Source organism: Paramormyrops kingsleyae, chromosome 24 (genome assembly GCF_048594095.1).
Source record: "Paramormyrops kingsleyae isolate MSU_618 chromosome 24, PKINGS_0.4, whole genome shotgun sequence".
In the NCBI taxonomy this organism is placed as follows: domain Eukaryota; kingdom Metazoa; phylum Chordata; class Actinopteri; order Osteoglossiformes; family Mormyridae; genus Paramormyrops; species Paramormyrops kingsleyae.
This window is the reverse complement of record NC_132820.1, coordinates 12,376,907-12,402,085: the sequence shown is the minus strand read 5'-3', so window position 1 is coordinate 12,402,085 and position 25,179 is coordinate 12,376,907. Positions and strand designations below refer to the sequence as shown.

At 40.7% G+C, this 25,179-nt stretch overlaps 1 protein-coding gene and 3 long non-coding RNA genes across 4 annotated transcripts in view; 2 read left to right on the top strand and 2 right to left on the bottom strand.

Moving 5' to 3' along the window:
* The window catches only part of LOC140582328 (uncharacterized), a 160,697-nt gene that overhangs the window by 46,129 nt on the left and 89,389 nt on the right, over positions 1-25,179 (bottom strand). The window lies entirely within an intron of this gene.
* Positions 1,173-13,206, bottom strand: LOC111860916 (GTPase IMAP family member 5-like). Its single transcript, XM_072706868.1, has 3 exons — positions 13,076-13,206; positions 3,670-3,733; positions 1,173-2,413 (listed from the first exon to the last, which is right to left on the bottom strand). The coding sequence occupies exons 2-3, from the start codon at positions 3,692-3,694 to the stop codon at positions 1,611-1,613; spliced, it is 828 nt and encodes a 275-aa protein (XP_072562969.1). The 5' UTR covers positions 3,695-3,733; positions 13,076-13,206; the 3' UTR covers positions 1,173-1,610.
* On the top strand, positions 13,297-13,927 carry LOC140582326 (uncharacterized). The gene is made up of 3 exons (XR_011985259.1): positions 13,297-13,397; positions 13,486-13,658; positions 13,817-13,927. It is a non-coding gene; the product is annotated as an uncharacterized lncRNA (long non-coding RNA).
* Positions 23,559-23,881, top strand: LOC140582329 (uncharacterized). The gene is made up of 2 exons (XR_011985262.1): positions 23,559-23,637; positions 23,842-23,881. It is a non-coding gene; the product is annotated as an uncharacterized lncRNA (long non-coding RNA).

Genomic DNA, 25,179 nt, shown 5'->3' with positions numbered 1-25,179 from the left:
GTAGCCTATTATGTATAGGTTACCTATATATATACTTATAGCTTACAGTAAGCTTACTGTAGAACTAGACATTGAATATACACTATACTACCTGGACATATTGTCGCCGGAGCTCCTTGACTCTGTCATTGTTCCTTTCAAAGGGAACAGTGTAGAGAACATAAATCAGCTGTGTGTCAATTATTGAATTGTTTGTTAATTATTAGCTTTTTTTAGAGCTGATGTGCTGTTTTTGAGCTGATGTTATTGCAGAAGTAGAGGTTTTATACTGTAGCTAAGGTTTGTAATGTTGTTGTTTTTATTGTGGTATGTTGTGTGTTAACATTTGTAAATAAGACAAAAACGATCCATAATTTTGGAGGCTTGTCTGTTAAGAAAATGTAAGCATTGTAGAAATGTGTTGACTGACTGCATATTGTGTGAAAATGACATGAAATTTGTGAATGGTATGGCCACAACAGGCCGATGCTGTGCACATTGTATTAAGAGTTTTGAAAATGTGACACTTGGTTGGACAAATGCTTTTTAGCGACTGAAAAAAACTGTAATTTAGAAGTTAAGAGAAACAATTTCACCATAACAAAGTCAGACAAAATGTTTCCTCATGCAAAGCCTTGTGTACACATTTCCACTAAGTTAGTTTCTAACAGCTTTTGTCTAAAAGCAGCATATGAGCAAAGTAGCCCGCAGTTATTTATGGAGCTCCGGAAATGTTCTTTAAAGCTTGTTCTGACATGTCACCCAGCTTCTTCTCTGTACCAGAGGGGCTCAAACAAACTATCGCTGCATCGTTCATTTCACTGTTATTTTCAGCTCTTCATCAAAGCTGAGGGTTCAGCCTGAATGTTATCCATTCAGATTATATCCAACATACGGCAGGGTGGTCCTTAAAAATCAACTTCTGAAATTTCTTGCTTTCACCCCATAGTTTTGTTCTTTGACATCAGAAAATGTTTAAAATTTACTAGACAATTTTTGAACAAATTTAGGGGTTGCTCACATTGAAGTTAAAAGTTTGAATCTCGTTTGAAAGGTTAATTCAGCTCCCTGACTAGCAATCTGGGGAAGGTGTAACATTAATTCTACCTTAAGCTCTCCCTTTAAGACCAAGAACTTCTAGGGAGCTCATAAGGCAAAATGTATCCAGAAGGCAGAACAGTGGGTTTGGGTCAGCCAGCCTGTAATCTCTCTGTGATACCCTGGGCTGGACAGGAGATTAATGTATCAATCACCTGGCTCCATCCCTTCATATTTACATTTGCTCCTTGTTGGCTCCAAGCTGGCCCCAACCCTATTAAACCTGACCAACATCTGTCTTTCTGCCAAGACCTTTAGTCACATGGTTGTTTACCATCTAACCCAGAGTCATTATCACACACCGATTAAACTGTACGTAGGAGGTTGGTCAGAATATAAAATATGCCAAGCTTAATCCTGTTGCATTGCAATGAATGAAGGTTATATATACTGCCTTAACTGCAAAACAAAATCTACTTGCCAAACAGTAAAATGGGTATTGATTCCTACACATAGTCCTATTCTTATTAATGATTAAGAAACTCAAATTCCCCCAACTACGCCCACTAACACCTTTGTAGCTACTGCTCCCATCAGAATACAATACAACTCTTCCTTTCCCCCTTCATTTCGGTGGCTTTCTTCCAAATCTGTTGTTCTTCCTCTTTTAACTTTTTCTCTGGCAGCTCTTTCCAGTCAATCTCACTTTGCCTCATCAGCAGTAATTGCTGGGCCTCTTTCTTAATCTCCCATGAAACGTCTTGAAGTTGCTTATTTTTAAAGGGATGCCCTCCATTGTTTTTCACTATCGTCTCTATACTCGCAAAGAGCTGTTCAATCTGGAAGCTGTTGCTTCTTTCCTTATCTCTACTCACATTTTCTTCACTCCAGTCCTCATCAATGACATGGACTCGGCCTCCACACTCAAGAACAAGTTCCTTCAGAAATTTTTGACCTTTATTTTCTATATACTCTTTAATGGTCTCGTTTTTGTCAAGCCGATCACCGCAGGTGAAGAGGACAACTGTGTACTTCAGGAAATTCTGCCCAAACAAATCCTTAATCTTCTTCACAGCCTCTACATCCTCTTTCGTTTCATTATGTAATTTTAGGACAAGGACAAAGGCATGTGGGCCGGGGGCATACTTAAAAAGGCACAATCCTAGCTCACAATCAATATATTCCTGGCATTTCACATTGTTTATGACACCTGGAGTGTCGATGACGATGACTCTCTTCCCATGAACGGTGCCACTTTCTTGGGCACACGTTTTTGTAATTGAATTGGGAGATGCTTTACATTCAAATGCTGCCTTTCCCAGTATTATATTTCCTGCTGTGCTGATTCCAGATGTAGTTTTTCCCACCAGCACAATCCTCCACTCACTAGATGCTCCTGGAAAGAAACAGGAATAACGTACAAGAGAATCAAAGGTCTTCAGAGATTTTGACTGTTAGTTAAAAATACCTTAAATGTAAGTACAGTACAACAAATAGTTCAGTACTTGCTTCATTTTAAAAAGACACTTCCATACATTTCCATTGGACATCTCAGCCAGTGCTTCTCCTCTTCAGGATAACAAGCGAACACATATTGTATATAGCACAGTAACATGCACTTATTCAAAAAAAACATATAATGGCTAATTTCAGGCAGCCTATAAACACCAATGTCTATGGTGTCGCTGGCCGTCCTGTCCTCCGTGTTTTCAGCCTTTAGTGTGTTTCCCCTGCTTCCCAGACAGCTGCATAGCTCAGTGAGGCTACCTGTCAACCCCTCACTCGTGTGTTCAAGTCCTCCTCTGTTTTTGTATTTTGTAGATTTTTATTCTCTAGTGTTTCATTTGTATCAGTTTTTCTAGTTCCTGTGTTTTGTGATTTGTATTCGGTTTTGGTTTTTGCTTTGTGCCCTTAGTTGTGTTTTACCGGTCTGCTATTCCCCTAGTGTTAGATTTCCTAGTTTGAGTTTCATGATTTAGTTTATTAGTTTCACCTGTTGCCTGTTTACCAACCCTTGTTAATTGTTCTCACCTGTCCTGCGTTATTCTCGTTATCCCTCTGTACTTAAGTCCCTGCCTTAGTTCAGTTCCCCAGTGGGTCATTGTAGTTCATTAGGTGTAGTTGGTCATTAGGTGTAGTTGGTCATTAGGTGTAGTTGGTCATTAGGTGTAGTTGGTCATTAGGTGTAGTTGGTCATTAGGTGTAGTTGGTCATTAGGTGTAGTTGGTCATTAGGTGTAGTTGGTCATTAGGTGTAGTTCATGTGCTCTTCAGTAGGTGGTTCATAATGTTAGAAGTTCCTCTGTGTTGTTTAATTTTTGTATTTTGTTCCTTGCCTGCCTGCTCCTTGTTGCCCTAACCCTTTGTAGTTAGTTTTTGTTTTTCCCTATTTTGCCTTCTGACCCCTCGTGGTCCATTTTGTTTTGTAGTGTTCGCCGTGTTTTCAGTTTCTGTTAATAGGCTCCTTTTTCAAGTGCGCCGCAAGTGGATCATCTACCTTCCTTTTCCTGTTTGCACGATGCCCCGCCGTCATGCCAGAACCGCCTGAGTTCATGACACCAGCTCAATAATACCAGAGAAAAGAATGCAGTAGAATTTCTGTCTCAGGAAGCAGGGCAAACCGAAGGTGCTAAATGGTAGTTTTAATGCTTACCATCCATGCTCCTGTTACGATCCATTGTATACTGGGTTTGCTGGATTACACCAGGAAGATGCACCTGAAAGTGTAAGAAAGAGGTGTATTTTAAGGATAAATGTGGGGATGTGGGTCCCTAGGTCACCGACAGATACATGTGACCAACGGCAAACTATATGTGAACTAATCCACACACACACACACACAGGTTTGTAATTATATCTTTGTGGGAACTCGCCGTTCATTTCTATGGGGAAAACTCTTATCACAACATAATGACCTTAACCCCTACTCAGCCCTAACCTTAACCATAAGTAACCAAACAAAATATGAGACTTTTGGCATTTTTACTTTTTTGATTGGAGTCTTTGTTGATACCTGAAAAATGGTCCCCACAACGTCAAAAAAAAAAACAGGTTTTTATTACACTGTGGGGAACATTTGGTAATAAGATGTGTTAGAGAGATGAATGCTCTCCTGGAGCGTACTCCTCCATGGTGTCCCCTGGCCCTGTGCTTTTTGGAAGAGGTCCAGGATGGTGATGATCCTGTGCTGAATGGGCAGTCATGCAGACAGAAAGACAGACAGACAGTGTGAGAGAAAAATTGACTAAAGGGATATTTTTGTATTCAGCTTTGGAATGTATTTCATTTGGCAGCAAACACCCAGGAATAAACTAAAGATAATTAAGAGTTAACCTCAGTGTTGCAAGTAAGTTTGGAGCACGCTTACCAGAAAGGGCAGGAACACCACAAAGAAGCTATAAAGAGGTGGGGGATGTGGGATATGACCTCATGCTAGGAGGTAGAGGGTGTACTATATGAAATATATGTGTGCTTGCAAGGTGCAAACTGCATACGTGTCGCAAGGTGGGCATCCACATATATACTTCATGTAGTTTGTATTCTGCAGGCAGGTAGCTTTTGCACTTTGCACACCCTCTATTTATATGAAAATACATTCCAAAGCTGAATACAAAAATATCCCTCTAGTCAATTTTTCTCTCAAAAGAGACATACAGATAGATAGACAGACTACCAGTCAGTGTTTACAGACCACAAGGTTTTACCACTTACCCATTTATTTCATAAACTGCAGGTTTTTTATTCTTGTTAAGCATTGGAAAGTTAATATAAGAACTATAAATGAAAATATAAATAAAACAAGTATCCTTTATAACATGGAAAGAGTGCGTAACAGTGCATGTCTGACACCCTATTAACTTTTTGTGTGCTCATGGCATAATCAAATTCAAGGCTGTCTTTGTCCTGCCCCGCTCGTCCGCTCCTCTCGTGTGTCACGCCCCCTCATTAACCCCATGTGGATTCCCCGTGTTTACCAGCTGTTCCCGATCGTTGTCAATTAGTCCATTGTATTTAGTCCGCGGTTCCGTTTGTTTCCCCAGTCCGGTCATTGTATTGTCTATGCGTTATTGCCTGCCCTTTCGTCTGATTAAACCCCGTGTTCCCCGAATCCTGGCTTCTTCTGCGTTTGTCAGCGCTCCGGGCGCTTATCGCCGTGACAGTCTTTTAATGTTAAAATGCAGTAGTTACTGTAACTGTCCCATCCCATGAAACAGAGCGGTATTTAATGTCCCTTGTAGAAAGAATGCCTCATATTTTCTCTGCTGTTATAACTGCTAGAGGAGGTGACTTTGATTCATCAAAGATATGACATTGCTAATAAAGGTACTCAAATGGTGAACATACAATTTTTGGAAGAGGTCCTGGATGGTGATGATCCTGTGCTGAATGGGCAGTCATGCAGACAGAAAGACAGACAGACAGTGTGAGAGAAAAATTGACTAAAGGGATATTTTTGTATTCAGCTTTGGAATGTATTTCATTTGGCAGCAAACACCCAGGAATAAACTAAAGATAATTAAGAGTTAACCTCAGTGTTGCAAGTAAGTTTGGAGCACACTTACCAGAAAGGGCAGGAACACCACAAAGAAACTACTGTATAAAAAGGTGGGGGATGTGGGATATGACCTCATGCTAGGAGATAGAGGGTGTACTATATGAAATATACTGTATGTGTCTGCTGTTATAACTGCTAGAGGAGGTGACTTTGATTCATCAAAGATATGACATTGCTAATAAAGGTACTCAAATGGTGAACATACAATTTTTGGAAGAGGTCCAGGATGGTGATGATCCTGTGCTGAATGGGCAGTCATGCAGACAGAAAGACAGACAGACAGTGTGAGAGAAAAATTGACTAAAGGGATATTTTTGTATTCAGCTTTGGAATGTATTTCATTTGGCAGCTGACACCCAGGAATAAACTAAAGATAATTAAGAGTTAACCTCAGTGTTGCAAGTAAGTTTGGAGCACACTTACCAGAAAGGGCAGGAACACCACAAAGAAACTACTGTATAAAAAGGTGGGGGATGTAGGATATGACCTCATGCTAGGAGATAGAGGGTGTACTATATGAAATATATGTGTGCTTGCAAGGTGCAAACTGCATACGTGTCGCAAGGTGGGCGTCCACACATACTGTAAAAAAAAAAAATGTTCAGCCAACTCAAAAATTCAAGGCAACATGCTGCAATACATTTTTGAGTTAAGTCAACTCAGTTACAAAAGTTCAACAAATTACCTATAGACAGAGGTTCAGCTAACTTTGACTTAAAAGTTAAGGCAACACTAATACAAGTTAGATTAACCTACACTGTAAAAAAAATGTTCAGTCAACTCAAAAATTCAAGGCAACATGCTGCAATACATTTTTGAGTTAAGTCAACTCAGTTACAAAAGTTCAACAAACCTATAGACAGAGGTTCAGCTAACTTTGACTTAAGAGTTAAGGCAACACTAATACAAGTTAGATTAACCTAGGTACAAAGTTTCAATAAACTTAGATTGTTAAATTGTCAACACTATTTTGCAAGTTCTATTAACATAGGTACAGAGGTTTAGTCAACTTTGTTTGAGGAGTCAAAGTAAATTTAAATAAACCTGCCTTGTTTAGGTGACATTTTAAGAGTTACTGTTTTCATTAACTTTTTTAAATAGCAAGATTCAACTGTAATATTTCAAGTTGCCTTGTTTAGAGTACTAAAAACATATTACCATTAGAACCTACAGGCTAAAAAGGAAACATTGGATCAACTTAAAATATTACTTCATTTATTCAAACTTTTTTCAAGTTTGGTTAATATAATTTTTTCAAGTCAGTTCAACTTAAAGTAGTCAATCTAATACATTAGATTTTTGCACTTAGAACCAATAAAACTGCTCATTCTCAACTAATAAATATAATTTGAAAGAACTAAATAACCCAAAAGCCAGTTTACTGCAACAGTCCACTTTATTACAACACATTGTTGCATCCTTGTATAAATAGCTATAAACAAGATACAGTGGCCAGAAACAGTACATTTTGTCTTTAGACCACAACTTGGATTGGAAAACCAATGAAATCATTTTGCTCATTTAATATTCAGATTTTCATTAAGCTTAATTTTTAGAAACCCACCACAATTGAGGATGGTATGGCACTGATATTAGTCTTTGCCACATTTAATGTATACTAGTTGTTTAAGTACTGATGTTTGCATCCCCCAAGAAATCTCATCATGCTTTGCAGCACATTCTTTCTAAGTATGTCAGTTATGGAGGTACATTTGGTCTGGATGCATTTCCTAGAGTCTTGGCTGTGAATAAAAGCAAAGCAAGTCATTTTCCATATCATTTTCTCTAAACCACAGAAGACACTCCATCTGAACAAGTCACTGGCAAGCAGACTCAAGCCATTTATGTGGTTTTTGTTCTCTTGCCCTATTCATCACAATCATGGTGGATTAAAAAAAATCTTAAGTCAAAGACAGTACTGTATCATACTATGCAAATATACATCCAGCACCATTGGTCTAAAGGGGAGTGGGTGGTACCACGAGCTGCACAGAAATTGTCCTGAAACCTTTCCAAATATGTTAATCATGGAAGGGTGGGACCTGCAATCAAATACATATCACGCTGGAGACACACCCAGTACATCTCTTAGAGTTTTTCATCTGTCTTGATGTCAACATGCTATAAAACCACCAGGACCACAGCTCTCTAACCTCCAAGATCAGTCAGAACTGAACCAGCAAAAGTTCAATATAAGAAAAGAAAAAGCTGTAAGGTCCTTTTCGGGCAGAGTCTTTCTCATGATGGTGGGTAAATCTGGGATAGCTCTTCTGATCCTCATGACTTGTTGTGCGCATATTAAAATGGGGCAGCTAAAAAATTAAAGTTGAACACATTACAGAAAATTATATATCAATCCTACGTGAAACTTGTGACACTTTTTTCAGTGGGTTCTAATGGTAATATAAGTTTTTTATTACTCTAAACAAGGCAACTTGAAATATTACAGTTGAATCTTGCTATTTAAAAAAGTTAATGAAAACATTAACTCTTAAAATGTCATCTAAACAAGGCAGGTTTATTTAACCTCCTGAGACCCGACCTATTCATTTATGTCCATTGTAGTGGACATTGAATTTTTGCATTTATTTTTTCACTGATGTTGGGAAACGTATTTATTCTTGTTGTGCACTAAAGAGGACATGCTGTGAAATTAAAATAAGAATAAATTTGAAAAAATCTAAATTGTAAGATGTCTTATTTCCTCCAAAGACAAATAACCTACAATTGAAGGACACTTTTTTCCTTGGGTCTCAGGAGGTATTTCATTTGACTCCTCAAACAAAGTTGACTAAACCTCTGTACCTATGTTAATCGAAATTGCAAAATAGTGTTGACAATTTAACAATCCAAGTTCATTGAAACTTTGTACCTAAATTAATCTAACTTGTATTACAGTGTTGCCTTAACTCTGAAGTCAAAGTTAGCTGAACCTCTGTCTATAGGTTTGTTAAACTTCTGTAATTGAGTTGGCTAGCTTAACTCAAAAATGTATTGCAGCATGTTGCCTTGAATTTTTGAGTTGGCTGAACATTTTTTTTTTACAGTGCATATACTTCATGTAGTTTGTATTCTGCAGGCAGGTAGCTTTTGCACTTTGCACACCCTCTATTTATGTAAAAATACATTCCAAAGCTGAATACAAAAATATCCCTCTAGTCAATTTTTCTCTCACAAGAGACATACAGATAGATAGACAGACTACCAGTCAGTGTTTACAGACCACAAGGCTTTACCACTTACCCATTTATTTCATAAACTGCAGGTTTTTTATTCTTGTTAAGCATTGGAAAGTTAATATAAGAACTATAAATGAAAATATAAATAAAACAAGTATCCTTTATAACATGGAAAGAGTGCGTAACTGTGCATGTCTGACACCGTATTAACTTTTTGTGTGCTCATGGCATAATGATAATCAAATTCAAGGCTGTCTTTGTCCTGCCACGCTCGTCCGCTCCTCTCGTGTGTCACGCCCCCTCATTAACCCCATGTGGATTCCCCTTGTTTACCAGCTGTTCCCGATCGTTGTCAATTAGTCCATTGTATTTAGTCCGCGGTTCCGTTTGTTTCTCCAGTCCGGTCATTGTATTGTCTATGCGTTATTGCCTGCCTTTTCGTCTGATTAAACCCCGTGTTCCCCGAATCCTGGCTTCTTCTGCGTTTGTCAGCGCTCCGGGCGCTTATCGCCGTGACAGTCTTTTAATGTTAAAATGCAGTAGTTACTGTAACTGTCCCATCCCATGAAACAGAGCGGTATTTAATGTTCCTTGTAGAAAGAATGCCTCATATTTTCTCTGCTGTTATAAATGCTAGAGGAGGTGACTTTGATTCATCAAAGATATGACATTGCTAATAAAGGTACTCAAATGGTGAACATACAATTTTTGGAAGAGGTCCAGGATGGTGATGATCCTGTGCTGAATGGGCAGTCATGCAGACAGAAAGACAGACAGACAGTGTGAGAGAAAAATTGACTAAAGGGATATTTTTGTATTCAGCTTTGGAATGTATTTTATTTGGCAGCTGACACCCAGGAATAAACTAAAGATAATTAAGAGTTAACCTCAGTGTTGCAAGTAAGTTTGGAGCACGCTTACCAGAAAGGGCAGGAACACCACAAAGAAGCTATAAAGAGGTGGGGGATGTGGGATATGACCTCATGCTAGGAGGTAGAGGGTGTACTATATGAAATATATGTGTGCTTGCAAGGTGCAAACTGCATACGTGTCGCAAGGTGGGCGTCCACATATATACTTCATGTAGTTTGTATTCTGCAGGCAGGTAGCTTTTGCACTTTGCACACCCTCTATTTATATGAAAATACATTCCAAAGCTGAATACAAAAATATCCCTCTAGTCAATTTTTCTCTCAAAAGAGACATACAGATAGATAGACAGACTACCAGTCAGTGTTTACAGACCACAAGGTTTTACCACTTACCCATTTATTTCATAAACTGCAGGTTTTTTATTCTTGTTAAGCATTGGAAAGTTAATATAAGAACTACTGTATAAATGAAAATATAAATAAAACAAGTATCCTTTATAACATGGAAAGAGTGCGTAACAGTGCATGTCTGACACCCTATTAACTTTTTGTGTGCTCATGGCATAATCAAATTCAAGGCTGTCTTTGTCCTGCCCCGCTCGTCCGCTCCTCTCGTGTGTCACGCCCCCTCATTAACCCCATGTGGATTCCCCGTGTTTACCAGCTGTTCCCGATCGTTGTCAATTAGTCCATTGTATTTAGTCCGCGGTTCCGTTTGTTTCCCCAGTCCGGTCATTGTATTGTCTATGCGTTATTGCCTGCCTTTTCGTCTGATTAAACCCCGTGTTCCCCGAATCCTGGCTTCTTCTGCGTTTGTCAGCGCTCCGGGCGCTTATCGCCGTGACAGTCTTTTAATGTTAAAATGCAGTAGTTACTGTAACTGTCCCATCCCATGAAACAGAGCGGTATTTAATGTCCCTTGTAGAAAGAATGCCTCATATTTTCTCTGCTGTTATAACTGCTAGAGGAGGTGACTTTGATTCATCAAAGATATGACATTGCTAATAAAGATACTCAAATGGTGAACATACAACATACAATTTAGTCAATGTTAAGTGAGGAAATGTAAGTGTGTGCCAAAACGTTTGACTGGCAGGATGCATAGATAGACTGTCTCAGCCAAGCAACCACATGACCGTCATTTCGTTGCACGGACCTGTCATCCTTCCAGGTGTGTATGCAAGTACACAAACTGCAAGAGACCTTCTACATCATGCACTGTAGCACTGCTTGAACCTCACACCCCTTCCTTTTATCCCTGGAGGATGAAACATCCAAGCCCCAACTTCCCAAGACCAGCATGATCAACAGTCAGTACCAGACTAACCATGAAGCTGCACTCTGCAGAGTAAATAGTCAAACCTCCCTTATCCGGACCTCCAATATACAGGCACCTCCCTCTACCGGGCAGCTCTAGGCACCAGCATGCGCAAATTAATTTTACACAACCAGCAGCTGTTGTTAGGAGCCCCAGTCTTGGGTTGGGGTGTAAGAGTGAAAGGGAAAGGGGATGTGGAGTAAGGGAGGAACAGGGTGTGATGGACAAGGGAACATACGTGGACAAAAAGGGTATTTTGTTTAATATTTTTCTGTTTTTATTGACACACCACGGACACAGAACAAATAAACCCGGGGCCTGTACTACGAAGCGGGTTTACTGGCTTATCGGGGTAACTTGTCGGATTTAAGGTAGTCTGGGCAAAATCAAGGTCAAGGTCAAGGTAAACTTTATTATCCCCCCAGGGGAAATTCATATGGTCAACATTGCACGTCTCACAATGCAAACAGACAGTAAACATACCACATTGTACACGACAAAAATACAGAGAAGGCAAGCGAATAAATAAAGTTGAATAGACATGCAAAAGGGTAAAATTAAGGTACAACAGATATACTTGGTCTGTTGTTGTGCAGTCTAATTGCTGTTGGCACAAATGACTTATGATACCTTGTTGTTCTGATTACTCTCTGCAGAATTCTGCCATTCGACCTGTTACTTCTGACAAACTTCGAGAACAGAGGATGTGTAGGATCATCTAAAATTTGTTTCATCTTTTCCATAATATGCTCATTGTACAGCTGAGCTGCAGATACCTGGTCAACTCCAATGACCCTACTGGCTAATTTGATAAAATGCTGCAATTTCTTACGATCCTGTGCATGCATATTTCCAAAGGTACAAATTAACCCAAAGGACAGGACACTCTGCAAACTATTGTTCTGTGCACAATAATTAAAACACAATTTATTGTCTATTTCAATTTCTAAATATTTGTAAGATGAGACCCGCTCAATCTGTTCCCCATTAATCTTGGACCGAGAAACCCTTACGCCTTTCTTACTAAAATCTATTAACATTTCTTTTGTTTTCTTTACATGTAATCTAAAGAAAATGTAAGTGAACGAATATGAAGTCCATTTAAAATGTGGTACCTTAAATCCAATAAGTTACCCTGATAAGCCAGTAACCTCGCTTCATAGTACAGGCCACCGTAGTACACCATTTTGGAGTGGCTAAGTCTACTGTAGGCGATATTTGGAAGAGTAAAGAAAAAATCCTCCAGCTCACTTGATGCCGGTTAAAAACTGGATGACCACTGCAAGAATAAACCGGGATGATTCACTAGTCCAGACTGAAATAACATCCTACTATAAGCCTTGCACCTCATGCATTTCTTACTTACGGGCATTTCTTACTTACGAGCATTTCTTACTTACGGGCATTTCTTACTTACGGGCACCCCTTGGTCCCATTCTGCCTGGATAAGGGAGGTTTGACTGTATTTGGAGCTGTAATATTTAACCAGTATTAAAATACTTGGGTAATGCAATTCCACCATCTTTAATGTCATTTTTATTGCTATATCTTGATACGCATCAATGGAAATGGAGCATATTCAGACTTTTTGTGTTATTTCAACTATTTACACTGTAACCCCAGGGTCTCATTTCTGTTTGTTGAGGTCCTCTGTGGCAAAAGAAGCAACAGCATCTTGCACTTTTTATCCCAAATACAACAAAAATAAAGAGGACTTTTCTGTCCAGTCTAGTGCTTTGCATTGTCTGCACTGTCTAATATGCTTTTTATAACTTCTATACACCTCTTCTAGCTCTTCATAAAATAAGCAGGCATAAAATATTCATCAACCACTGGCTTTAATCTGTTAACCTACTAAGGATACTTCATTCTTTAGAGGAGACATTAAACAGCATCAACACTCAAGATTATGAAAGCTCTTCCTCTAATAACCCACTGAAGTTGCTTCCCTGGACAGTATCAAAGAGAACCTCTTTCAACATGGAAAAGCCTGGAGAATAGTTCCCCCAATATGCATCTGTGGTAAACGTCCAAATGCCACATGTTTAATAAGGAATTTTGCTCTTCAAAGAGCTTTTAGCACTCAACAGTGTTAACTGCAGAAAAATATCATACATGCAAAATATATAACTCACCAAGACAGCTGAATGTTTTCTTGATAATAGTGAAGGACTGTAATTCTTTAGCAAAATGACTTGGATATTGTTCTGGATTCATTACATCATTTAGACACGGTGCAGGTATTGTGTGTTTAGTAATGTTAATTATAGCAGTTTGCTGCCACCTGTCGACCGGTTGTGGTAGTGCCAACCTACGTGTCAGTTTATTACATCGAGAACAAGTCCAGCCCCCTTGAGTTCAAAGGGCACCGAAAACTCCTCCTTTTGAGTTCAGCTTTAGCAAGGCGCGCAAAGGTAGCAGATCTTTCTCTTCAGACCCTGTCTACAAAAATAGCCTGTAAGTAGAATTGTTAGTTGTTTGTGTATGACTAAGTATTGTATATGTTATCTAGTCCTGACGTACTGTTGTTTGAATTGTATTACAGTTTTTTACCACTTGCATCGCGCTCATAAATCTGCTATAAGGATAAAGCGTCCAGGCTCATTCATTTCATGGAAGACTGAGTATTTCGTCGGGGTGAGGGTAAAATGCGGATTCCGCCGGATTCCGCCGAACGTAAACCAAAGGAGGAGCTCAGCATTGCGGTGCAACTGCGCAGTCAGTACAATACGGATGTCCGAAATCGTATTGTTCTTAATGTTAACATTAATTTCATTGTTAATTTGTTAAACATGTGAAAATGTTCTATATATTATCTGTTGAGCGTTCTCTGGTCGAGGATAATCTGCATTTTTTCCCCTCTCTTGTCCCGTCAGACAGATGTGGATGTCCATGGCTACCAACGTCACTGTTCATGGATGCCTGTTCCTGACGAATAAAATAAATCATAATAAATAAATAAATAAATAAATATGTCTTTCACCAAACATGTCAGTATTTTATTGTAATTCTGTATTTCTGTAGATCTCACATCCAAGCACCATTGAACTGTTTTGGTGTTATCTGATTAAATTTTCTCATATAAGTACAGCTATACTGTACAGCTTGAAAGCACTCCTGTGAAATATCTACGAAGAAACGTGGTTGCCACTCTACAAGCCATTTTATCAGAATTAATACACGAAATAAATACAATAAAAAGGATTTTGCAATTAAAGCATCTGTTATATTGAAACATGGAAGTGGCACGTAGAAATCCTGCCCTGGGACATGTGATATATTGCCGGAAAGCTGGCAATTTGTACTATACGGAAATGCATGGAACTTCCCAGGGCAGGATTTCTAAATGTGCACTTCGCCCTGTACACTGTAACCATGGGGAAGCTGCCATAAATAATCTTCAACTAAAAGTCCACGGAAGTGGCACGTAGAAATCCTGCCCTGGGACATGTGATATATTGCCGGAAAGCTGGCAATTTGTACTATACGGAAATGCATGGAACTTCCCAGGGCAGGATTTCTAAATGTGCATTTCGCCCTGTACACTGTAACCATGGGGAAGCTGCCATAAATAATCTTCAACTAAAAGTCCACGGAAGTGGCACGTAGAAATCCTGCCCTGGGACACGTGATATACTGCCGGAAAGCTGGCAATTTGTACTATACGAAAATGCATGAAAGTGCCCGGGGCAGGATTTCTAAATGTGCATTTCGCCCTGTACACTGTAACCATGGGGAAGCTGGCATAAATAATCTTCAACTAAAAGTCCACGGAAGTGGCACGTAGAAATCCTGCCCTGGGACATGTGATATATTGCCGGAAAGCTGGCAATTTGTACTATACGGAAATGCATGGAACTTCCCAGGGCAGGATTTCTAAATGTGCACTTCGCCCTGTACAATGTAACCATGGGGAAGCTTGCATAAATAATCTTCAACTAAAAGTCCACGGAAGTGGCACGTAGAAATCCTGCCCTGGGACATGTGATATACTGCCGGAAAGCTGGCAATTTGTACTATACGGAAATGCATGGAACTTCCCAGGGCAGGATTTCTAAATGTGCACTTCGCCCTGTACACTGTAACCATGGGGAAGCTGCTATCTATAATCTTAAACTAAAAGTCCACGGAAGTGGCACGTAGAAGTGAGGCCCCAGCACATGTGATATATTGCCAGGAAGGTCGGAATTTGTACTTTACGAAAATTCAAGATTGAAGATTGAAGATTCAAAAGGTTTATTCGTCACGTACACAGTTGTACACATACAACATGTAGTGGAACGTAACCCTGGTCACTCTGAGCAGCTGTGCTTGATAAGAGAGTAACAAAATATAGAAAAAATAAGAAAAATAATAAAATAAAAAATATATGAAATGTTCAGCTGTACATAATCTATACATAAGTGATAGGTAAGAGGTATATAAGTGCAATGTGGAAGAGGCCTGAGCATTGGCGGAGCGGGGGGGGTGGCTTACTGGGCTTAAGCCCGGGTTGTTGTTTCAGAAGCCCAGGGTCTTTTGGAGTGTAATTTATTTCATAGTTAGATGCCTGACTGACAACTGTATAAAACAAAAACTACACACAATATTCGAAGCACATAGCGCAGAGTCGTAAATTCCCCATAATTTTGGTATGATCCGAGCTCAGGCACTAGGCGACTGAGCACAGCACTTACACTGTAAAAAATAAACCGTAAATTTTACGGTAAAAAACTGGCAGCTGTGGTTGCCAAAACTTTACCGTCAAAAATACGGTAGCAACGTTATTGGTTTTACAGGACTGCACCCACTGTACTGTATATTTTACGGATTTTAATTGTTTTTTTTACGGTTTATAACTGTCTAATTAACATATTTATGTTGCTATAAAAACAGTTTATACCTGTCAAATTCCAGGGTTTACATTGTAATATTCTGCCTTTTATGTCTCCCTCAACTTGCTCTTTGTAAGTAAGTTGTCCATGAAGGGCAGCCACTCATGGCTGTGCCCAGGAAGCTGGGGGTTAAGGGCCTTGCTCAAGGACCCACAGACATGCTGAGACTGGATTTGAACCAGTGACCTTGTGATTATTGGCACACAGGCTTGACCCACTGAGCCACACAGAACACATGGACCCTGTTGCTTGAGTACAAGAACTTTTATAAATAAATTACAAATATCAACTCTAAACACAGAAAGCATACAATAGGTATTTTAGACATCCAGAAATTGTGCAAATGTTGCAAAAGTAGTCAAGTAGAAAACAATTTGAATAGTGGAATATAATCGTGTGCATTATATGTGTGTATGATCAGCAGGGTTTAAATATGAGTACAGTCAATCAATTTCAATACATCTATATTGTACAGCACAATACTATATACAGTACTATATGCTATATACAATATCTATACAGTATCTAAGTAGTATTGCATTTGTAAAATGCAACTAGAAAACCCCTTGTCTCATGCTGTCTTGCCATGCTTCCCCAAAGATAATACTTGTTACAGTTCGCATCAGTTAGCATAGCACTGCGCTAGCAGACCATAGCTGCTCTGGGTAAAATTGTTCTAAAATACGTTACACAGCAAATGTGCCAGTGTTAAATTAACACTGCATACTGTTTATATTGGCCCACAGCATTCAGTGTTACCTATAATACTTTACAGTGTGCAGTGAGTGTTGTTTTTACAGTGTTAATATTTCTTAAAACTCTTATAGTGTTCAGTTGACAACATAGACTGTTAAGTCAGTAAGTCGCCACCTCTTCCTGGAGTTGCCAAGCCAATATGGGTGGCACACAAGTACAAAGTGGGTGGCCCATGTCTGCCCCATTTTAATATGCACTCATTTGAACTCATTTGGGCATTCAGCTGCTGTGTTTTACTAACCCACCATAATAAGAAAGACTTAGACCAACATTGCCTTTTCTCATTTAAGCATGACCAATAGGTTTTTTGTATTTGTATAAGAAAGAACCAGTTAAGTTCATCTATGAACTGCTTGTGGTATTAATGTGTGTGAAATGTATAACACCAGCCACCAAACACAGATTACGAAACTTGCCTGTGTTCAACCGCATAACAATTATTTAACAGGGCTGCGAAAAGGTGAGAGCTCTGGTAATGGTTGAAGTGTGTTTCAGCTAAAGCAGCCAGAATGGGTGGTGGCCTTATTGCTTTTAGACCACAACTTGTGATGGAAGAACAAATAAAATCATTTTGCTCATTTAATATTCAGATTTTAATTAAGCTTAATTTTTGAAACCCACCACGACTGAGGATGGTATGGCACTGATATTAGTCTTCACCACATTGTGCTACTTGGGTGTGCTAGTTGGTCTGAGCGGTGTATTTGTGCTGCAATCTTAACTGTAGTGGTGCATGTGATTTGGATACTTTACCTAGAGAGCCCAGGCTTAGAAAAGGAGAAAAAAAAATATACTGATTTTCCATAGCCATTTCCTTCCCACCTAGTGCTGCCTTTAGTCAAACCATATAGGCTAATTAATCTCATTTAGTCATTGGCAAGCACACAAGTGGCATTTCTGTGGTTTTTATTCTCTTGCCCTATTCATCACAATCGCGGTGGATTGAAAAAAAAAATCTATTAAGTCAAAAACAGTACCGTGTCATGCTATGCAAATATACATCCAGTACCATTGGTCTACAGTGGAGTGGGCGGTACCAGGAGCTGCAAAGAAAAGGGTATCACAACTGTCCTAACACCTTTCCGCATATATTAATCATCCAAGGGCCAGACTAGCAATCAAATGCACCCCCACCCCATTAAAATACATATCACTCTAGAGACATGTCCTGTACGTCTCCACAAAACTTTCTTTGACCAGACACCAACATATATAAAACCACAAATCAGTGGAAAACCACCAGAACCACAGCTCTTTAATCTTCAAGATCAGACAGAACTTAGCCAACAACACTTTAACATGAGACAAGAAAAAGCTGGTCTTTTTTGGTCAGAGTCTTTCTCATTATGGTGGGTGAATCTGGGGTGGCTCTTCTGATCCTTATGACTTCTTGTGTGCATATTGAAATGGGGCTAATATGTGGAGCTGATGACTTAACAGTCTAGGTTGTCAATTGAACACTATATGAATTAATAAATATTAACACTGTAAAAACAAAACTTACTGCACACTGTAAAGTATTATAGGTAACACTGAATGCTGTGGGCCAATATAAACAGTATGCAGTGTTAATTTAACACTTGCACATTTGCTGTGTAACGTATTTTAGAACAATTTTACCCAGAGCAGCTATGGTCTGCTAGCGCAGTGCTATGCTAACTGATGCGAACTGTAACAAGTATTATCTTCGGGGAAGCATGGCAAGACAGCATGAGACAAGGGGTTTTCTAGTTGCATTTGTTACGTGCCGCTGTTTTTACCCCGCCTCCACGTTCGAACTCCGCCCACGACCATGCCCGCTCGACCTGTCCTGGCCCCGCCTCCACCTCCGGACCCCGCCTTCGTTCCTGTTTGGCCTTCGTCATTTCCGTCCGGAGGAGGATAAGAGCCGGTCCAGGACACCCTTCGAGAGCTTAGCTCATTTCTGAACTATTGTTGGATTGCTTTCTTTGGTTTGATTATTTGTGTATGACTTTTGATTTCCTCGACTACCGATTCTTTGCCTTACCCCTTTCTGTACTTTCGCCCGGTCTGCTTGATTTTCTGGTTATCGATCTTTTGCTTGCTTTTGGTTTACGTCTTCGCGCGCCCCTCTCACTTTGACGCTTTACTGTGTGTATGTTTTGTGTGATTGTTTGGTGCTTAGGGAGTGATTGCCGGTTTTGTTTGGAAATTTTTGTGACTGTTTTTGGATAGGGAGTTAGGAGTATCACTTGTTGTTTGGTTTTACACTTAGTTAAGCTAGAATTGGGTTGTGTTGGACAAGTGGGTTTTTGTTTCTTATTTTGGCGATAATCACTCCTGAGTCTTTCTGCACTAAATCATTTGTTCTGTGTCTGTCTTGCGTGAATAAAATATAAAAAACTATAAAAATATCCCCTTTGTCCACGTGTGTTCCCTTGTACACCACACCCTGTGTTCCCCTCGTTCCCCTTTGCCCATTCCCTTCCTCTGTTACACCCTAACCCCTAGACAGGGTCGTAACAGAATTGGGGGCTCGTCCGGGATATTTTCCAGTCCAGGATCCTCCTATCCAGGATTTTCCTGTCTGGGATATTCCCATTTGGGTTTGTTTTGTCCGGGAATTGTTTCGTCTGGGATTGTCCTGTCTGGGATTTCGTCATTCCTTTGTGTTGTCTTTCCGTTATTTTCGGGTTTGCGTGGCGGATTGACTTTAGTGGGAATAGTTGGTGTACTTGGGGTTGTATGATGGCTACCTTTGACTTGCTTGAGTTTACCCTGAACCCCACGAAGGAGCGCTTTGAAACTTGCAGGAAAGCTGAGCTAGTAGCCATTGCGGGCTTTTTCAACGTAAAAATCCCGATTTGTGCGTCGAAGCAGGAAATTAAGCGGGTCCTGCACGACGAATTAGTCATGCAAGGTATTCTGCCCGAGCCAGGTGAACTTTCGGGTGTTGCACCTTGCCCACACCGGTCTCCTGCGTCGGCGGAAGCAGAAGGCCCGGTGCCAGGGGTTCGCATGGATCCCGGAAGTCCCGGCTCGTCTAAGGAGGAGATTCTCCTCACAATTCGACTCCGAGAAACCGAACTGGAGATTAAGAAACAGGACTGCCAAGCCCAGCTCTTACGAATTAGGGCTTTGGAGTTGGAGGCAGAACGGGATGCTAACATACAAAGGGCGAGGGCAGGTCCAAAACCGCCTGTTCCTCACCCTCGTAAGGTAAGCTCGCCTCTTGATGCCGACCGCTCCACCGCTCGTGCCGGTGTAGGTTCACTGGACGAGAGCGTGCGTCCTAATGCTCCATCTCCCCCGGTTTCTACTCGACCTCCTGAGAGGGAACCTATTGGCTTTGATGTAAGCCGTCACATTGGACTTGTGCCCATTTTTAGGGAAAATGAGGTAGACGCTTACTTCCCCATCTTCGAACGCATTGCGACCACCTTGAATTGGCCCCGGCATCTTTGGTCGTTGCTGCTGCAATGCAAACTCGTGGGGAAGGCTCAAGAGGTCTGTTCAGCCCTTGGTCTGGAGCAAAGTCTCGACTATGACATTGTGAAGGCTACAGTGTTGAGAGCATACGAACTAGTGCCTGAAGCATATCGGCAGAACTTCAGAAAACTTGGCAAATCCGCTACGCAAACCCACGGGGAATTCGCTCGGGAAAAGTCAGTATTGTTAGAGAAATGGTGTGCTGCTAGCAACGTGACTGACTTTACTCAGTTAAAAGAACTGATCTTGTTAGAAGAATTTAAGAATTGTGTACCCAACCGTGTAGTCGTTTACTTGAACGAACAGAAAGTTACGACTCTTGTTGAAGCCGCTACTTTGGCTGATGAATTTATATTGACGCACCACATTGTGTTTACTCCTACCCCTTTGCCTCGCAAACTTAGTCCTCGACCCATACCGGAAAAGCCTACTCCGGTAACCTCGTCTACGGAAACCCGTAGTTGTTATTACTGCCATGAGATTGGTCATCTCATTTCGGTTTGCCCTGCGTTACAACGCAAGAACGCTCGGCTAAATGTGAAAAAGGTTCTTGCAACTGATTGTGTTCCCGTCTCTGATGCTCCAATCTCACCTAACTCTGTGGAACCCTCCTTCCAGCCGTTTGTATTCCCTGGTTTTATTTCTCTGATGAACTCTGATGTTAAGTGTCCTATTATGATCCTACGGGACACTGGTGCTGCTCAGTCCTTCATTTTGGAATCTGTGTTGCCCTTTGATAACTCGTCTTATGCTGGTTCTGATGTGTTAGTTCAAGGTATTGAACTAGGAACCATGAGAGTGCCTCTCCACCAGGTTTGCTTAGAGACTAATGATTTTTCGGGTGTTGTAAAGGTTGCTGTTCGTCCTCGTCTTCCTGTTTCGGGAGTAACGTTTATTTTGGGAAATGACATTGCGGGAGGTAAGGTAGTTCCTCTACCTGAGGTAGCGTCAGAACCAGAGAGTGGCTCTGACAACTTAGAATTTGATTTCCGTGGTGCTTTTCCCGCTTGTGTCCTTACTCGTGCTCAAGCTAGACAACTAGCAGATATTGACCTGGCTAATTCCTTCATGGCTGATCGGGATGGATCTATTCTGCCCCCGTGCGCTAGTCCCACACTTGAAATAGAAAAACCAGTTCTACCCCAAGCTACAGATGGTGTGTGTACGCGAAAGGAATTATCCGCCGCTCAGGGAGCTGACCCGTCTCTGACGGAGTGTTATGATTTGGCCGTAGAGAAAGCAACCTTAGCAGACCATTCGGTGGCTTACTTTGTTGACCGTGATCTGTTAATGAGGAAGTGGACACCTCCTCAGTCTCCAATGGAGTGGGCTACGGTGTTTCAGGTGGTTGTTCCGTGTTCCCACAGAAACCAGGTATTAGCTTTAGCTCATGATCACCCGTGTTCTGGCCACTTAGGAGTCAGGAAGACGCTCGCTCGGGTACTAAAATACTTCTATTGGCCGGGTATAAATTCGGAGGTTAAGAGATACTGTCGTTCGTGTCACATTTGTCAGCTGGTAGGGAAACCATATCAAGTGATTCCCCCTGCGCCCTTGCGTCCTGTCCCAGCTATCGATGAGCCAGTAACCTTGTGGCGGATGCCCTCTCACGTTCCTGATGGGTTTGTAATTTGGTTGTGTAATTGTATATTGTGGATTTTAATGATTGTGAACCCTGTGAAATGTGTTTTTGTATATGTTGTTGAGATGGATCGAAATTGTGAACCCTACGAGGTTCACACTTATGGGGGGGGGTGTTACGTGCCGCTGTTTTTACCCCGCCTCCACGTTCGAACTCCGCCCACGACCATGCCCGCTTGACCTGTCCTGGCCCCGCCTCCACCTCCGGACCCCGCCTTCGTTCCTGTTTGGCCTTCGTCATTTCCGTCCGGAGGAGGATAAGAGCCGGTCCAGGACACCCTTCGAGAGCTTAGCTCATTTCTGAACTATTGTTGGATTGCTTTCTTTGGTTTGATTATTTGTGTATGACTTTTGATTTCCTTGACTACCGATTCTTTGCCTTACCCCTTTCTGTACTTTCGCCCGGTCTGCTTGATTTTCTGGTTATCGATCTTTTGCTTGCTTTTGGTTTACGTCTTCGTGCGCCCCTCTCACTTTGACGCTTTACTGTGTGTATGTTTTGTGTGATTGTTTGGTGCTTAGGGAGTGATTGCCGGTTTTGTTTGGAAGTTTTTGTGACTGTTTTTGGATAGGGAGTTAGGAGTATCACTTGTTGTTTGGTTTTACACTTAGTTAAGCTAGAATTGGGTTGTGTTGGACAAGTGGGTTTTTGTTTCTTATTTTGGCGATAATCACTCCTGAGTCTTTCTGCACTAAACCATTTGTTCTGTGTCTGTCTTGCGTGAATAAAATATAAAAAACTATAAAAATATCCCCTTTGTCCACGTGTGTTCCCTTGTACACCACACCCTGTGTTCCCCTTTCCCCATTCCCTTCCTCTGTTACACCCTAACCCCTAGACAGGGTCGTAACACATTTTACAAATGCAATACTACTTAGATACTGTATAGATATTGTATATAGCATATAGTACTGTATATAGTATTGTGCTGTACAATATAGATGTATTGAAATTGATTGACTGTACTCATATTTAAACCCTGCTGATCATACACACATATAATGCACACGATTATATTCCACTATTCAAATTGTTTTCTACTTGACTACTTTTGCAACATTTGCACAATTTCTGGATGTCTAAAATACCTATTGTATGCTTTCTGTGTTTAGAGTTGATATTTGTAATTTATTTATAAAAGTTCTTGTACTCAAGCAACTGGGTCCATGTGTTCTGTGTGGCTCAGTGGGTTAAGCCTGTGTGCCAATAATCACAAGGTCACCGGTTCAAATCCAGTTTCAGCATGTCTGTGGGTCCTTGAGCAAGGCCCTTAACCCCCAGCTTCCTGGGCACAGCCATGAATGGCTGCCCTTCATGGACAACTTACTTACAAAGAGCAAGTTGAGGGAGACATAAAAGGCAGTTTCCCCATGGGGACTTGCAGTCAAATATAAGAACATTGTTAAACAGTTTTAAGTTACATTTTCATGTTGAGTTAACTTAAATATATAAGTACACTTAAAAAAAGTGAACAAGTGAATGTTGGGAGATATTAAAAAAAATGTTAATTGATCTCAAAATATATAAACAGGGTAACTTGGGTATTTTAAGTAAGAACAAATTATTTTGCATGAGTACAACAAACTCAAAACTAGATTTTTCTGTTTACTTAAAACTGGAAATTTCATAACTGATTACCTCAAATTTCTTGAGTTTTGCCAACTTATTCGGGATTACAGTGCAGTATATTGTTAATTTTACTGCAATAAACCATATTTTCATATGTTTTTAACTGTGAAATGTAAGGTCTTACTCTGTAAAACTAATTACGGTTTTTCACTGTAAATTCTAAGGTTATCGCATGTTTTGTGGAATATGGTTTTATCCGGTAGCATTTATACGGTATTTTACTGTTAAATCTATGGACATTTTTTACAGTGTACGCATGTGAGCGAGGGGGGAGAAGCTGCTGCCTGCGAATTTGCTGTAGGAGAAGTGCAGACAGGCAGACAGAGGAGAGCTTAAGTTTGACCAGGTACCAAAGCAAATCATTCGTACTGTACAAATAGCTAATGTAAATATGACGCTGACAAAAGATTGATATCAAACTGATCACTTGACCCATATTACGTTACTTGCTCTTCGAGTGAATCAAGAAATGGCGAAATGAAAAGCCGAACAACAATGCTGTTTTTTTAGAGAGTCTTAGGTTACATGTGTGTTTATTTCATATTTTCAGTTGTTACCCTCCACGGCTAAATAAAGCACTCTAAATCGGTTTCAGTTATGTACTGGTGTACACAACAATGGACATAAGGGGCTTCTTTCACAGAAAAAAACTCATGTAAATGTTATTTTATATATTATGCTTTGTATGTTGTTCAATATATTTCTATGCAAAAAAAGAGGAATTTCAATACACAGCAGTATATTCACAGTTGAAACCAAATATTTACATACACTTTAGGGAAAAAACATAAAAACATTTTTTTTACTGTTAAACATCAATTTAGAGTAAACTGTTTTGTTTTATATAAATAAATATTGAAATATCTTTTGAATTAGTTAAATGTCAGAATAAAGAGAGAGAGAGAGAGATGTCTATTTTTTATCACTTTCATCAAAAGTGATATATGTCCATAAGAGAGGGGAGAGGGCAGCCGATGATCTTCTGGGCAGCTTTGACAACTTTATGAAGCCTCTCCTTATCTGCCATGGTGCAGCTGCCGTACCACACTGTGATGCAGTACAGTACGTCAGGAGGCTCTCAATGGACGAGCGATAGAAGGTCAGAAGCAGATCCTGGTTGAGATTCAGCTTCCTGAGAAATGCTGTAGGACCGGAAATGCTGTAAGTGACGTCAGACGCCGGAGACTTGGCGGAAAATCTGAATGAACAGCGAGCTGAGCGAGGACAGCGAGGGGAAGTTGGAATCACTCGAAGAATACATTGACTGTTACTTCGACACTACAGTCATGAAGAAGAACCTCAATACATCTTCCCCGGGAAAAAGCGAGACGCCGTCATCCAAAAGAAGTCGCCCGGCAGACTCCCCCGGAGCAACTTCGCCGACTAGTAAAGACTTCGCCGACATACTGGAGTCAATCGACAAGCGATTGTCCAGCTTCGACGCGAGGTTGTCTCTGGTCGAGATTTTGCATCAGGAGTTCACATCCCTGAGGGAGTCTTTGGAATTCAGCCAGCAACAGGTGGAAACACTCGCTGCTGAAAACGCCTCACTACGGGGCTCGGTCAAGTCTCTAACTGAGAATGTGACCAATCTAAAAGAAGAAAATAAAAAAATAAAAGAGACTGTCATCGATCTCCAAGCCCGTAGTATGAGAGATAACCTGGTGTTTTCAGGCATCCCGGAATCTGCTGAAGAGGACGCAGAAATTACGGTTAAAACATTTATCAAGACCCACCTGAAGCTTCCAGAGGACACTGTGGAAAGCATCTGCTTTGACAGAGTCCATCGGCTGGGAGCTAAGAGGCCTGGTGCCCTGAGACCGCGTCCTATTGTGGCCAAATTCGGGAATTTCAAACAGAAGCAGCATGTGAAGAGCCGCGGCAGGGA

Bases quoted from the DNA above. Each gene is read 5' to 3' on its own strand.
- LOC111860916 (XM_072706868.1), bottom strand. From the start codon at position 3,694: ATGGATCGTAACAGGAGCATGGATG. The intron at 2,414-3,669 runs GTAAGCATTAAA...GTTTCTTTCCAG, and splicing joins TCGTAACAGGAGCATGGATG to GAGCATCTAGTGAGTGGAGG.